Here is a 16,411-nt window from a genome sequence, read left to right as displayed (position 1 = left end):
TATATTTTATTCTGCCAGTCTCAATCTCACACCAAATAGCCTCAAATGAGCTCCTTTCACTATCCTGCAATACAACTTCAATTCTCCTTGGCTGCAGTTCATTAGCTATCATCAATAACACCCCTCACACCATTTTATTCTCTCTGTCCCTCCTAAACACATTATAACCTACACATTCTATCCCACTAACTATATCATCTTTCGTCAGCCATGTTTCACTAATGCCAATAACCTGTGGCCAGGAAGAGCCAATCAAGGCCAAAAATTCTTCTTTCTTGTTCCTAATACTCCTGGCATTAGTATACATGAAATGCAGTGATCCCTTTGTCCCACCCTTATCTTGATGCGTTATTCTAAATGTCCCATTCCCATTTTTTTGTCCTTAGTGCTGGCTCAGGTACATTATATACATTTTTACACTCAAAGGCAGTTAACTTAGATAAACCTAACCATTTTCATACCAGTCATCTCTCGATTTTAATTTCAATTGGTCTTTTGGATGTTCACTATATAAAACTAGTGAAGAAGGAAAAAGGATAGTCTTTGGATACATGGAAGTACAAAAGTGATGAGGCATTTTTTCCCCTATCCCTCCTATTATCCATCTGTCTTTTCTTTCTTTCTCCTAATTCCCTCAGGGCACTTTTGCACCCCTATACTGCTCTAGATCTATGATGAACACCTTCTTTTACTTTTTCACTTTAATAAAGGTTGAAACCAGTCTAGGGAATTGGCTGTTCTTATAATGTTTTTTTGCAGTGAAGTCAACAGGTCCTATGTACAAGTAGTTTAGACATGAAGGTAATTCACACACAAACTTTGTTTGCTTACACCTAGGTATAAATAAGAATATAATTTCTTGTCAAATATAATTGAGAGGATAAGGAAAATGTAAATTGCAGAATTTAGTGGATAGGTAGAAAAGATGTGATATGATAAAGACATTTAAGCTGGTGAGAGTATTTTTTCAGATTAATAATGAATGGATTATGCATAGAGCAGAGGATGAAGAGAAGACAATGAGAGTCATTTCTCAGAAGTTGTGTACAGGAGTATCGAAGACGAGAGTGAAGAGTAATATTTTTGAATAGAGAGTGTGCAGTGAATGTGCTGTGAATGCCAGCAATGTGTTGGGCATTACACATTACCCCTTTCTGTCAGCAATGGGAAAATAATTTTGATTTTTTATAATTAATGAGTTAAAATATCATTTATAGAAAGTTAAGATGGTTTCCATTTCAAATTACCTGCACACTCTTGTATTTTAGACTGAGAACATCATTATCTACAATAACATAAAACTTTTCTATTGTGTTCTTTATGCACATTTTTATGTTGAAACATGAAGTAGCAATAGCTTGTTCATATCCTGAGAAGACTACCATTATTATTAACCCTGTCCTTTATTCAAATTTCCTAAAATTGTCTGGGATTCAAACTGTAGTGGTTAGGTCTACAATAGGAACCAGATTTTTTTTATATTAATTGCCCACTATAATGACTCAAAAATATCCACTTTTTAATACTGGTACCTTTAGAGTGACTGCAGACTTCATATTTGAAAACAGGCCCACATAACTTCACCTAAAATTGCATCTTATTCACATGTTTGCAGATGATGCAAAGTTGGGACGAACCATAAAGAGTAGTGAAGATGTTGTGGCCTTGCAAGAAGACTTGAATAAATTGAGTGATTGGGCAAGCAAATGGGGATGTGAGTTCAATGTTGCAAAATGTAAGGTTTTAAAATTTGGAAAACAAAGATGGGATGCAGAATTTATGCTTGGTGAGAATATATTGTTGGAAGTAGAGGAAATAAGAGATCTGGGGGTGATAGTGGATAAGGATCTAAAATTTAGGGGACACATCGCCAAAATTGTGAAGACAACACAAAGACTTCTGGGAATGATGCGGAGGACACTGACATGTAGAAGTAGGGAGATACTTGTTCCAATGTATAAGGCTTTGATTAGGCCACACTTGGACTATTGTGCCCAGATTTGGTCACCGGGTTTTCAGAAGGATGAAGAGATGTTGGAAAGGGTCCAAAGGCGACTGACTAAGGTAGTTTCTGACCTCTGGAATGTTGAGTATGAGGAAAGATTGAAAAGATGTAATTTGCAGAGTCTCGTGGAGAGAAGGAAGAGGGGAGATATGATAGAGACCTACAAGTTGGTAAGGGGTTATTATAGGATCAATGGTGGAGAAGTTCTACAGAGAATAGTGGGAGATCAGGGGAGAACCAGAGGTCATCCCTGGAAACTGTATAAGGAGGGTGTGAGTAAGGGAGTGAGAGGCAGGTTTTTTTCGTGCAGAGTTGTAAGTGATTGGAATGCCTTGCCTGAGAGCGTGGTGTCTGCAAGTAGTTTGAATGTGTTTAAGACACGGTATGATGAGATGTGTGTGTAAGATAAAAGGACCTCCTAGATGAGTCTTTGACTCCATGAGGTCTTGTTTAATAATAATAATAATAATAATGTTTATCTTTGCATTTATTATTGATTACTGTAGCAATTCTCTCATATCCCTGATATCTATTTTCTAAAAAAATTATATATATATATATATATGAAAGAATGATCATTATTATCCACAATAATAATTATATATATATATATATATGTATATATATTTTGCATTAATTTTATGAAATAAATAATTATGTAGACTGAATATACTGTCCCTTCATTTGATTACTGTTTTTAAATTATTTTCTTTGAAAAATAAGCTGTATTTCCGAAAAAAAATTAATAAGTACAACAACAAAAAAAAAGTGTGTGTGTATATCACACTTACTCCATCATGTAGCATAGACTTCCAAGTATGTTCCAACTTCTTCTTTAATCGGTAACTTTGAAGAATATCAATTATACCCATAAATAACAGCAGACGTTCTCCTTTACAATTTCTAGCTGGTATGCCACCTGGTCTAATGAGAGAAAAATTATCAAAATAAGAAAGAAATATCTTTTATAAAAACATGATGTCTAGAAATACTGAACAAAATGTCCAGAGTAAAAGAAATTCCAAATATAAAAGACTATCATCACAGAATGGCCTTGAGGGGGGGGGGGGGGATCTCAGATATTGATTTTTTTTTTTTTTTACAGTATATCATATATATAACAGGCTGCTGGCTTACCAGCTAGGTGTCAGTTGTTGTGAAGCCCACTAATTATATTTTTGTGTTCTGTGGCCAATTTGCACGCACGCGCACGCGCACACACACACACACACACACACACACACAAATTTTTACCATGTGTACCAGTGTTGAAGTTAAACTGTTGATTACTTATATATATTAATATGTTTATCAGTCTATGAGACATGAAGAAAACTTCATACATTTTATCAGTGATGTGTCATCATAGGTAACTAAGGAAACATGAAATATATGTTTTCTCAGTTATCAGTCATTCACAAAGCAGTGACAAGTGTAAAACCAATCAGTACAGTTAGGTTGCATTTATAGAATGAATATAAAAAAATTATATCATTTAAGAAAATTCAAAAAGGAATATGTAATAATTCTTAATGAACTTTCCCAATTTTCTTATTCACTCAAATCCTGCATATTCCATCCACAGTTACAAAATAAATGAACTGCTACTGTCTGCTGTACATCTAATTTTACCTTGTTGTTTTAAGGATACTTGATTTTAATTTTACATCATTAATTTTACCTTGTCATGATTGGCTGGCTACTTTGAGGTAGCTCAGAGCACTTTCTAAAGATAAAATGATGTTTGTGTATCCTACCCTATTAGCGGTCATATTCCATTATGACAAAATCAGTAATAATCAATTACAAAAAAAAAAAGAAAAAGTGTTTGTAATGACCTGCATGCCCCATTAGTTCACAATAAATCAGGCAAATATACAAAAAAAAAAAAAAAAAAAAAGTATACATAAAATACACCACAGAACTGGATTTACAATTAAACTGATGATCAAACTGAAACTCCCTCTTCTAATTTTTTTACTTTTCAACTAAAATTTGTGAAATGTCAGACAAGTGCATTTTTCAAACCCTATATATAAATGTCATCATCATAACATTAATTACAGATATAGACCATATTGGTCTGTTCTAGTCTCATTATCCATCCAATATCCTACCCTGCCTTTTCTTTCCAATTGGTTTATATTTTAGTATTTGTTTAGGATGTCGGGTGTTGGCCATTCGGTTTACATGTTCAATCCATTTTTGTTTATAATTGTTTAGTTTTTCTTCTATTGATTTTGTTTTTAGTTCTATTAAAATGTTTCTGTTCCTTTTTTGATCTAATAATGTGCATTTTGCAGTTCTTCTCATAAATCTCATTTCACATGTTTTTATTCTTTGTTTATCTTGTTTGTTTATTGCCCAAATTTCACTGCCATATAATAATGTGGGCACTGCTAAAGTATTGTATATTTCCAAGTGTGTTTCTTTTTGTACTATATTTGGATTGAGTGTTCTATTTATCAGGCCTATAATCTGTAAAAATTTTGAAGTTTTTAATTTTATGTCTTTTTCTCCTTCATATGACATTTCACATCCAAGCTAACTGAAAGTATTTATCTGTTCTATTATTTTATTATTAATACCTATTTTGCTTCTAACTGGAGTTTGTCCACAAAGTGCCATTGTTTTAGTTTTATCTATAGTTATCTATAACTGTTTGGAATTTTCATTCCACACTGTTCTACTATAATGTTTAAATTATATATTGCTCTTTGTAAATTGTCTTCCTTATCTGATATTATTACCTAATCATCTGCATATAATAGCATATTTATTTTGTTGTTCCATGAAATTTCTATACCTTGATTGTTTAAGGTGTTCCACTGTATTAATATTTCATTAATGTAAATATTGAAAAGTGTTGGAGGCAGAGGGCATCCCTGTCTTACTCTTTGGTTTATAGATTGTTTTTCAGACAACTCTTCGTTTATTTTTTTTTTTTTATTATCTTTATATATAAAGAACTTTTATTATTAAAAGACCAGAAGATAAATGATAAAATATACAAAGAGCCAACAAGTTTCACTAGCCACTGTCTAGCATTATCAAGGCTGAACTGGTGTGAAAACAAATGCATTAAGTTACATTTAAAACATACACTTTAGTAACTGTTAGGCCGTTACATGTGATCATTCGTGTTTGATGGCGTGCATGTGTTCGAATGCTTCAGTCAGAATCCGGTACATGACCACGTGTTGTGTAGTTTTTTGCATATTGTAGTTCTGTTGAACTGAGAGAGATGATGAGATTTTTCCATATGTCTTTAAGAATAATACCTTGATTTCTATTTAAATTATTGCCTGTGCATAGTACCACAGCTGCTTCTTTTAAAGTTCTGTGTCTGTAGTCATTCTCGATGTAAGGCATAGACCTGTTTTTCCAATTTATAACGTGATTTGATGTTGAGAAATGATGAGCTAAACCAGATGTGATGATTCTATTATGATTGAAATCCCCCACATGTTCCTTCTGTCTTATTTCAAAACTTCTAGAAGTCTGACCAACGTAAGAAAGGCCACACGTGCATGGAATTTCATATACTCCAGGAAATTTGAAGAAAGGCCTCATCTTTGGGTGATCTTAAGATTTGTCTGATCATGGTAGTTGGTTTAAAAACCACTCTGATGTTATGACCAGTTGGTCGGATGAGCTTAAAAAACAACTTAAATCATTACATCCTATTACTCCACGCCTTTATAGAGCTCCCAAGATTCATAAAGAAAACGTACCTCTTCGTCCAATAGTTGATGGAAGATCCTCACCTACGTACTTACTAGCAAAGCATCTGGCAAAATTAATGAAAGGAACAATTAGACACACAGAGACCTACATTAAAAACTCTCAACATTTTGTAGAAAAAATCAAGAGTATTAAAATATCAGAAACGGACATTATGGCTAGTCTTGATGTAGTGTCCTTATTCACTAACGTACCGATCGTAGAGGTAGTCAACATTCTGAAAGATCTTTTCCCTCAAGACATCACACAGTTGTTTCATCATTGCCTGAAATCAAATTTCTTCAAATTTAACAACACTGTATACAAAGAATCAGAAGGTCTAGCCATGGGTAGCCCCCTGTCACCACCATGTGCAGACCTTTTTATGGAAAAACTTGAAAAGGATATTCTTTCCACCATTTTACCAAAACCGGCAATTTGGTGGAGATATGTCGATGACGTGTTCATCATCTGGAAGGATACCATGGAAAATCTTCTTGTGTTTCTAAACAAAATCAACTCGCTACACAATAAGATCAAATTCACTATAGAACTAGAAAATAACAAAGAACTTCCTTTTCTTGACATCCTAGTGAGGAGAGAAGATAACAATATCCAACTGTCCATTTACAAGAAACCCACAGATACAGGTAGATATCTACATTATTCATCCAACCATAGATCACAAAAACACAGCGTCATTCACATGCTCTGTAATAGAGCCTTAAGGTCTATTTCAAAAGAAGCAGATGTACAGAGAGAACTGTCACTAATAGCTAACACTCTATCTCTTAATGGATACCCTTCTAACAATTTAAACAAATGGCTATTTAAAGACAACCACCAACAACGTGTTACGGTGCCCCAATATGTGTCCACAGCTGTCATTCTATATATTAATTCAGTTTCCACAAAATTGGCGAGAATGTTAAAAGCTCATAACATCAGAGTGGTTTTTAAACCAACTACCATGATCAGACAAATCTTAAGATCACCCAAAGATGAGGCCTTTCTTCAAATTTCCTGGAGTATATGAAATTCCATGCACGTGTGGCCTTTCTTACGTTGGTCAGACTTCTAGAAGTTTTGAAATAAGACAGAAGGAACATGTGGTGGATTTCAATCATAATAGAATCATCACATCTGGTTTAGCTCATCATTTCTCAACATCAAATCACGTTATAAATTGGAAAAACAGGTCTATGCCTTACATCGAGAATGACTACAGACACAGAACTTTAAAAGAAGCAGCTGTGGTACTATGCACAGGCAATAATTTAAATAGAAATCAAGGTATTATTCTTAAAGACATATGGAAAAATCTCATCATCTCTCTCAGTTCAACAGAACTACAATATGCAAAAAACTACACAACACGTGGTCATGTACCGGATTCTGACTGAAGCATTCGAACACATGCACGCCATCAAACACGAATGATCAAATGTAACGGCCTAACAGTTACTAAAGTGTATGTTTTAAATGTAACTTAATGCATTTGTTTTCACACCAGTTCAGCCTTGATAATGCTAGACAGTGGCTAGTGAAACTTGTTGGCTCTTTGTATATTTTATCATTTATCTTCTGGTCTTTTAATAATAAAAGTTCTTTATTTTAATACATCAGACCAAATATGTACAATTTATCTTTATATATATTCAATATTGCATGTAGTAAAATATTAGATATATTTATTCTCTGTAATATATCAAACAGTATATATCTTTTTACTTTGTCAAATATGCTTATATATATATAAATGTGAATGGAATAACTTAGTTCTAATAGAAAAATGGAATAAAGCAAGGAAAAAGAAGACTACAGAAGGTAAAGAATAGTATCGAAGACAGAGCAACAAGATTAAGGAAAATTACAAAAAAAAAAAAAAAAAGAAGGAAAACTGGATAGAAGAAATATGTAAAGAACTTGAATAAAAAATTAAAGCAGATAGAACTGGCAAGTTAGAGCAGATAATTGCTACACATGCGTTCAATCCTTAAACAAAAAGTAAAGTAGTATGAGACAAAAAAGTTAAGTTACTTACAAGTAACAAAGAGATAGCAAAAAGATAGAAATAATATCTTGAAGGCATATAAAAGAGAAAATCTGAATAGTGAAATTATCGAACTAGAACGTGAAACTGAAAATCAAAATTTTGGACAAGAGATACTGGACAAATAAATAAAAAAACAAATTACCATATTTACTCAAATATAACTCACCCTTGCATATATTTTGTCCCTGTGATTTTATTCTACAAAAAAATAAATTAAAAAGTTTTGCATATACCTTGCACACAGAAATAGAAAGTGAATGTTGTTATGGCAGTTCCAGATATTTCTGACATGCCACACCAAACAACAATACCAGAAAAAAGTGAAAAAAGCATGATAATGTGCACTACTGTAAGCGAAAAACAGCAATGCACCATCATACTCGCAATTACTGCAGATGGAAGAAAGTTGCCTCCATAGATAATATAAAAAAGGAAAACAATGCCGAAGGAGAAATTTCCCCCTGAAATTCATGCAAGAGTTCAAGAAAAAGGGTGGATGGACAATGGCTCAACATTGAATTTGAAGAGTTTGAGACAAACTACCAGGGGCTTTATTTTGACTCCCTGCTCTCCTCATGTCGGATAGTTTCCACAGACACTTAAGAACTGAAATAGCAAAACAACTTTTGGATGAAGACCGATGTGGCCATTATTCCTGGTGGTATTACACCTTATCTATAGCCCTTGGATGTATCGGTCAACAAACCATTCAATGACTAAGTATGGAACTTCTAGTCTACAGTTAGAATCTCATCAAAGTGTTCTTTCCATCTTCTAACAATCTTATCCTCTTCAGTTTGATGGCTATAATGCTCCTAAGACACCTCCTTCATCGCCTAATATGCAAGTGCACAGAAAAATTGTTATCATCCCATACATTCAGGGCACATTCGAAAAGATATCTCAAATGCTTAATAAATATTAACTCTTCACTGCATTTAAATCATATATCAAATTAGCAACTCTCATCCATTCACCTAAAGACAAACTCTATCTCCTTTATCAGTTCCAGGAAGAACTATTGAAACGGAAGAATGTATTTATGTTCTGCCTTGGAGAACATAAATATATTCAGCACTATCATCACAGCAAGTCAGGACTAGCAGACCATGCCTTGGATACTCCTTAACACAGGATCAAATGGAAGAAAACAAGTGTTACATATAAGTCATTCTAAGTCAGAGAGAGACTGTTTTTAGAATCAGCAGCAGCTTTAAAACATTTCCCAAGCCTCAACATGTATGGCTGATCAATTTACCAAAAATCTGGGAGGCAGTCATTTTAAGATCAAATTAATACTCGTTTTTCTCTCTCTTTATACAACAATAGATGGCACCAATTAGGACTTCAGTTCCTTGTGTTGTCCATTACAATTTTTTTCAACTGGTCCTACTGTTAACTCAATTATTGCTGTTCATGTGCTATGACTGTTTTTGTGTTCTCAAGATGATGGATACGATATCAGGGAAATATCAACAAATAAGTTAAATAAATATTACTTATTTTCTTCGCATTCTTGTGTTGTGAATTAATACCATTAAATAAATTAACATGAACTGCCAACAAATGAGCTTTTGTATCCATTAAACAACTGAATTCTTCTTCTTCTGCAGCTTCTCCTACTTAAGTGGGGTCACTGTTGATGATGAGTCTCCTCCACATCCTCCTGTCTTGGACTGTCACCACATCCAAGTTCTTCATCCTCAAGTCCTCTTCTACCAGCTCCCTCCATCTCTTCTTTGTCTTACTTCTGCTCAGTCTCATACCTCTCTCTTCCAGTACTTTTCTCCATCTTTCCAGTTTAGTTCCCACTTCTTCTCTTGAATCTGCACACAGCAAGATGTCATCTGCATACAACATTGTCCAAGGCGCATCTTCTCTCACCTCCTCCATCGCGATCTCCATCACGATGTTAAACAGAAACGGACTTAAAGCTGACCCTTGATGGAAGCCAACTGAATATTTCTCCTTAAATCATTCTCTGTATCACTGATGTACAAATTGAATGCAGATGACTAAATGCACTATTAAATACCTACATTCTCCTGGAAGCAATTCTCCCATATACCATTCTTTAGTATCTGTCCATCAGCTACTCCTCTTATCCAGATCATGAGCTTCATATCCATCTCCATTTGCTCCAATTTATGCAAGACAGTTCTATGTGAATTATCATAAAATGCTTCAGAAAATTTCAGAAGTATCAATGAGCAGCCATTTTCTTTATCCTACTCAATTGCCACTTTATTATAAAAAGTAAGCACACTACTAAGGCAAGACCTATCCTTCACAAAACCATGTTGTCCCTATAAAGTATCATATTTCTGTATCTTTTACCAACTTCTCCTAAACCAAAGTGACCATTCCTGAGAACTCACTGGCCTATAATTTGTAACTTTTGTCTTGGAGTCTCCATTATACAGACTGGAAAAATAACAATTTTGTCCTTTTTCCAATCCTTTGGTATGCTTCCAGAACTGGAACTCAAATAGTCTGGTAGAGAGGTGCCAATTCCCTTGCACATTCTTGTAACATGTGCTTTGATAATGTCACCTAATCCCATGGCTGTGTTTGCAATCAGGCTCCGCAATATTCTAAACACCTACAGTCCACCAACCTCAATTCTGCATCAGCAAATATCACATCTAGCACTGAAATATCTACCCAATATTAAACATTCACAAAATGATGATCAATCAAGTAACTCAACTATTTCGTTTGCATCTGTTACCTCCCTACCATGAGAATTTGTTTAAGTCATCTTTCTATAGTTATTCTTCCTTTCATTTGCCACACAGCAAAAGAACTCACTAAGACTTCTTTTGGCATCTAAAGAAATCTTTGGATCACCCATACTGGTACATATTGACTCATACCGGACACCCCTTCTTGCCTATGCCATGTAGTGCTCATGAGCTTGCTAACCTTTTTTTCTTTACATCCTCTCCACAACATTTTCTTTTACTGCAACTCCTGCTTAATTATGCTATTCAACAACTGATGACTACCTGATTTATCTTCCTGATGATTCTGGGTATATACTTTAATGGTGGTTTCCTCACACTGCAAACTATTTCCCATGCACTGCTAACATCTATCCTCCCTCTCCAAATTCTTATCATGTCACTGCAATAAGCTAATCTCTCAGTTCGTCATAATCACTTTTCTATTTCCACAAATACCCTTTCTGAACAGAAAATTCTGCATGTCTGGCAATCTCCCAGGTGAACCAGGGAGACTGCCAGATCTCCCGGGTCACATTCCCAGGTGGAGGGGTGTTGTAACCAGTGTAACAATGATGATAATTTCTCTGATGCTATGGTCAAATCCAGCACTCCAACTCATGATCTCTCCATTAAGTGTTGTATGATTATCTCTTAGCAGCTGTATCATTTCCTTCGCTTCCTTCCTCTCTTCTCACTGCCACCTGATTATCCACATAGTTGAAGTCCACCATAATAATTATTCAACCTGCACTCATTATGCTAATTTGACAATGCAAGCCATCTACTTTCTCCTTTATATGTTCTGGCCTACAGCAGCAACCACATCTGTATTCAGGTCATTTCTTATGACCAGAATAAAGAATCTGATGGACCTAATTTCTTGTCTAAAAATCATTTTTAATTCAGAAAATCATTTTACCATTTAATTATGTATTTTTGCTAAAAATCATTTGTTAAAAATGTTTCAATTGTTGAAACTGAAGATAAAAAAAACAATAAATAAAACAATAGTTTGTTAATGTGTGGAATGAGTTTGAGGGACGAAGTGAGCTGTATGGGAGCGATGGACTGCATTTGAGTGGTTATGGTGTGAGTCGCTTGGAGAGACTGCTGCTGGAAAGTGCAGAAGTGAATAGAGAGAATGAATCAGATCAAGAGGGGAGTGATGTGGAAGAGCAGGAGAGTAAGACAGGAGAGATTGAAGGAGTGGAAATGAATGGGGAAGTGAGTGGTATGAGTATAGAAAATGAGAGAATGGGTGTGCAAGAGGAGCAGGGAAACAGGGAGGCTCAGGGTGGACAGGGATACACAGCGTGAGAAAGGTGGATGCTCCAAGAGGAGGTGAGAGCATGTGTAGGCAGGAAAGTAATGGGATGATCAGGGATCAAAAGGAAACAGATGGAATTGCAAAGGGTTCTAAAATGAAGCAGAAAGGGAAATGGCCCCAGTCCAGCATGGAGAGATCACATCGAGTGAGTGGTATCAGTGGAACTAGCTGTAGATCCAGAAATGAGTTGTGTTTGTATACCAATGCTAGAAGGATAAGAAACAAGGCGGATGAAATGGTTCTAATTGCGTCTGTGCACCCAAAGATTGTTGGAATAAGTGAGACATGGTTAGATGAGGATGACATCCTGACAGGAATAGAGATGGAAAGGTATGATGTGTTTCGTGAGGATAGAAGGAGTAAAAAGGGAGGGGGAGCTATTGACGATAGAGAAAGAGTTATGTCCATACAAGGTAGAGATGCAAGAGGGAAATGGGGACAGTGGTTTTGAGGCAGTATGGTGTGAGATAGAGGTGAATAGAATCAAATACTTGGTGGGATGTTGTTATAGACCTGGTAATGTGGATGGTGGTGATAGTGAAACGTATAGTCAAATCAGCCAAGCAAATAAGAAAAGGGTGATCATTATGGGTGATTTTAATTATGGCAATATAGACTGGAATGAAGAGATAGCAACTGGAAGTAAAGAAAATGAGTTTTTTGAGTTTTTGAGGGATAACTACCTCAGACAGTATGTAACAGAGGGCACAAGAGGATTAAGGGTCTTGGATTTGGTCATCTCATTGGAGGATGTAATTATCAATGAGGTATCAAATCATCCACCAATTGGTGAAAGTGACCATGAGGTGATTACTTGGGTGGTTGCCAGCAGTGCAAGGACCCCTGTGAAAAAAGGGTATATGTGGAACTACAAGGGGGATGATTATGAAGAGCTCAGGAGACAGCTTGCAGGTGTAGCATGGAATGAGGAGTTAGCTGGAAAAGAGATCAATGCAGCTTGGAGGATTTTCAAAAAATATTTAGCGGATGCAATGTCTAAATGTATACCACGGGTGAGAAGGTTAAATAAGGTAGGTGTGAGATGGATGAATAAAGAGATTAAGCATGCAATACAGAGAAAAAGGGAATTGTGGAGGCAGCATAAGAGAAGTGGAAGTAACCAATTTCATGAGTTCTACAAAGACCAGGCAAGGAGAGTGACTTGGTTGGTGAGAGTAGCTAAGGAGAGGTATGAACAGCAGTTAACTAATGAAGCTAAAAAGAATCCTAGGGAGTTCTTTCGATATGTAGCCAGCAAAAGAAAGAATGATTATGGAAGGATGACATTGACATTGATTGGAGGAAATGGTATAAAGACAGCTGTTGCAGAATGTGTGGTGGAGATACTTAATGAGCAGTTCATAAATCTTGTGAATGTGACTTCTTTCAATCTTGTGAATGTGACTTCATGGAGAGATTAAGAGCAGTTGATGATGGGGAGGAGAGACTGACTGTAAGTGAGCAAGATGTGTTTGGGGAGTTGAGTAAACTAGATGTAAATAAGGCTGTGGGACTTGATAATATATCACCGCGTATTCTGAAGGAATGTGCCAGAGAGTTGACACCTGCCTTCACATATTTTTTTAATACAAGTCTTGCACTTGTTCAAGTCTCTAAAGAGTGGAAGGAGGGCAAGATTGTGCCACTTCATAAAGGAGGTGATCGAACTCAAGCATCAAACTATAGGCCTATCTGTGTGTCAGGTGTTCTGGTTAAGTTGTTGGAGAAGCTTGTGAGAACTAGGATCCAGAGTTGGGTTGACAACAATGGTATAATCTTTGATGGACAGCATGGATTTGCTAAAGAGAGGTCGTGTTGTAGTAATCTACTTACTTATTACAATAAAGTGACTGCTTCCTTAGACAGAGGAGAAGGATACACAGTAATATACTTGGATTTTGCAAAAGCTTTTGATAGAGTGCCTCATGATAAGTTGACAGTCAAACTAGAGCAGATGGGGTTGGATATTAGATTAGTGCATTGGATTGGAGACTGGCTATCTGATAGGTATCAACAAGTTGTGTATGGGGGTGCAATATCCAGGAAAAGGAAAGTCACTAGTGGAGTGCCTCAGGGATCTGTTTTAGGGACATTACTATTTAACTTGTATATTAATGATATTGGCAAAGATTTGGATGGAGATATTCAGTTGTTTGAAGATGATGCAAAGTTGGGACGAACCATAAAGAGTAGTGAAGATGTTGTGGCCTTGCAAGAAGACTTGAATAAATTGAGTGATTGGGCAAGCAAATGGGGATGTGAGTTCAATGTTGCAAAATGTAAGGTTTTAAAATTTGGAAAACAAAGATGGGATGCAGAATTTATGCTTGGTGAGAATATATTGTTGGAAGTAGAGGAAATAAGAGATCTGGGGGTGATAGTGGATAAGGATCTAAAATTTAGGGGACACATCGCCAAAATTGTGAAGACAACACAAAGACTTCTGGGAATGATGCGGAGGACACTGACATGTAGAAGTAGGGAGATACTTGTTCCAATGTATAAGGCTTTGATTAGGCCACACTTGGACTATTGTGCCCAGATTTGGTCACCGGGTTTTCAGAAGGATGAAGAGATGTTGGAAAGGGTCCAAAGGCGACTGACTAAGGTAGTTTCTGACCTCTGGAATGTTGAGTATGAGGAAAGATTGAAAAGATGTAATTTGCAGAGTCTCGTGGAGAGAAGGAAGAGGGGAGATATGATAGAGACCTACAAGTTGGTAAGGGGTTATTATAGGATCAATGGTGGAGAAGTTCTACAGAGAATAGTGGGAGATCAGGGGAGAACCAGAGGTCATCCCTGGAAACTGTATAAAGAGGGTGTGAGTAGGGGAGTGAGAGGCAGGTTTTTTTCGTGCAGAGTTGTGAATGATTGGAATGCCTTGCCTGAGAGTGTGGTGTCTGCAAGGAGTTTGAATGTGTTTAAGACCCGGTATGATGAGATGTGTGTGAGATAAAAGGACCTCCTAGATGAGTCTTTGACTCCATGAGGTCTTGTTTAATAATAATAATAAGAAGAAGAATTAGGAGAAATATTTGCAAATATAGTTATAAAATATTATGCAATTAAGAAAAGAACTGTGAAAACTAACGGAACATTTTCATCTTGATCCACTGGCTCTGCTTCAGCTTGTATTGATTCCATTGCTGTTGAAAAGGCTGCTAGTCTTTGTCTATTTATGGATTTGCTTCGAGTTAAATTTGTTCCTGAGCTTTGTGATTGAGAACCTATTAAAAAAAAGAAAAGAAATTCTGGTGTATATCATGATATACACCAGAATCAGGTGTATATCATGATATACATGATATACACCTGATTCTGGCCAATAGGATATCAGTGAATTATGAAATGAAATGCTGTGGAAAGTAATAAATATGAAAGGCAAACCTGAACATGCTAAACATCATAGGTAGAAGGAAGAGCAAATTCACATTTAGTGAATGTTACTAACTATTAATTTTGCATTATTGCTAATAATGTATTATTATTGCACAGGTATCTTCATATGGAGACAGAATACTTATTGTAGAAATCCATTATTCACACTACACCTATCATACCTCTCCCATTGACAAAGCACTCACACAACCACCTCTGGCAATCTGTTCCACCCATTCACCACCTTCCGAGCAAATAATCCAGTCCTAACACCCTTAGTGTGCTCACAAAATAAAACATGAGCTGAACTGACTAAAAGAAATATCTGGCATGTAGCACAGTAGGGAGAATGAAAGTAAAACTGAATGGGAAAAAGTATGAAAGAGCAAGAAAGTGAAAAGTATTGTATAGAGATTCTATGATAACAGTTGTACTTAATTAGAATGTGAAGAAAGATGTTTCCCCAGATGTGAAGATCAAAACTATTAGTGAAGCTATTGATCTGCAGAGGGAAGAAATGAGAGAGTTGATTGTATTGGCAGGCATGAATAATTTGAAAGGTGAAAAAATTGCAATGAGAGTAGACATGAAAGAGTTGTCAGAAGAAACCAAAAAAGAGCGAGAAAGTAAATACTGAATTGAAAAAAGGACAATAATTACTAATGAGTAAATGAGAAGATTGTGCAGTTTATAGATGTATGGAGTGAATTAGATGGATGAAAGAACTTGTATATGCCAGATGGATGGCATTTGAATCATTTATGAGTCAGATATTTGGAGAAAGTGTTCTTCATTTCTTATATAACTAAAGTTAAAGTTTCTTCAGTGAAACACTGGATGTGCAAAATCAGAGAAACTAGAAGCATTGGGAAGGGAGGGTGGTGCAACATAACTAATGATTCACTATTATTTGTGCACTCACACTTATTTGTCCCATGGCTGGCTAGACATTGCACGTGAGTACATAAATGATCACGAATGGCCAGGTAAAATCTTCTAGGTTTCAAAATGAATTGGTTGGTAATGACATTACACAAGAGTAACTATGGGCCCAAGGGAATGTTGAAATGATGTATACGAATGTGAGAAATATCTAAAATAAAGGAGATGTGTGTTTTGACATCGGTTAGCCAGGCTTGAGAAAAAATTATCAGCAAGATCTGGTTAACATAAAATGATAGAGTTACAGGGATAAA

General features: G+C 35.9%; 1 protein-coding gene across 2 annotated transcripts in view; it reads right to left on the bottom strand.

Annotated features, from left to right (window-relative positions):
• The window catches only part of LOC150101286 (phosphatidylinositol 4-phosphate 5-kinase type-1 alpha-like), a 597,237-nt gene that overhangs the window by 327,643 nt on the left and 253,183 nt on the right, over window positions 1–16,411 (bottom strand). For both annotated transcript variants that reach the window (XM_090401030.1, XM_090401031.1), the window contains exons 11-12: window positions 14,929–15,064; window positions 2,797–2,929 (exon numbers count right to left, since the gene is read on the bottom strand). In XM_090401030.1, coding sequence (XP_090257156.1) covers window positions 2,797–2,929; window positions 14,929–15,064 — 269 coding nt within the window. The remainder of the gene's footprint in view (window positions 1–2,796; window positions 2,930–14,928; window positions 15,065–16,411) is intronic.

This window comes from Typopeltis vanoorti, chromosome 11 (assembly GCF_054136105.1).
Source record: "Typopeltis vanoorti isolate ZY-2024b chromosome 11, IOZ_Tvanoo_1.0, whole genome shotgun sequence".
Taxonomy (NCBI): Eukaryota; Metazoa; Arthropoda; class Arachnida; order Uropygi; family Thelyphonidae; genus Typopeltis; species Typopeltis vanoorti.
The sequence above is the reverse complement of the archived record's forward strand: the minus strand, read 5'-3'. Positions and strand labels throughout refer to the sequence as shown.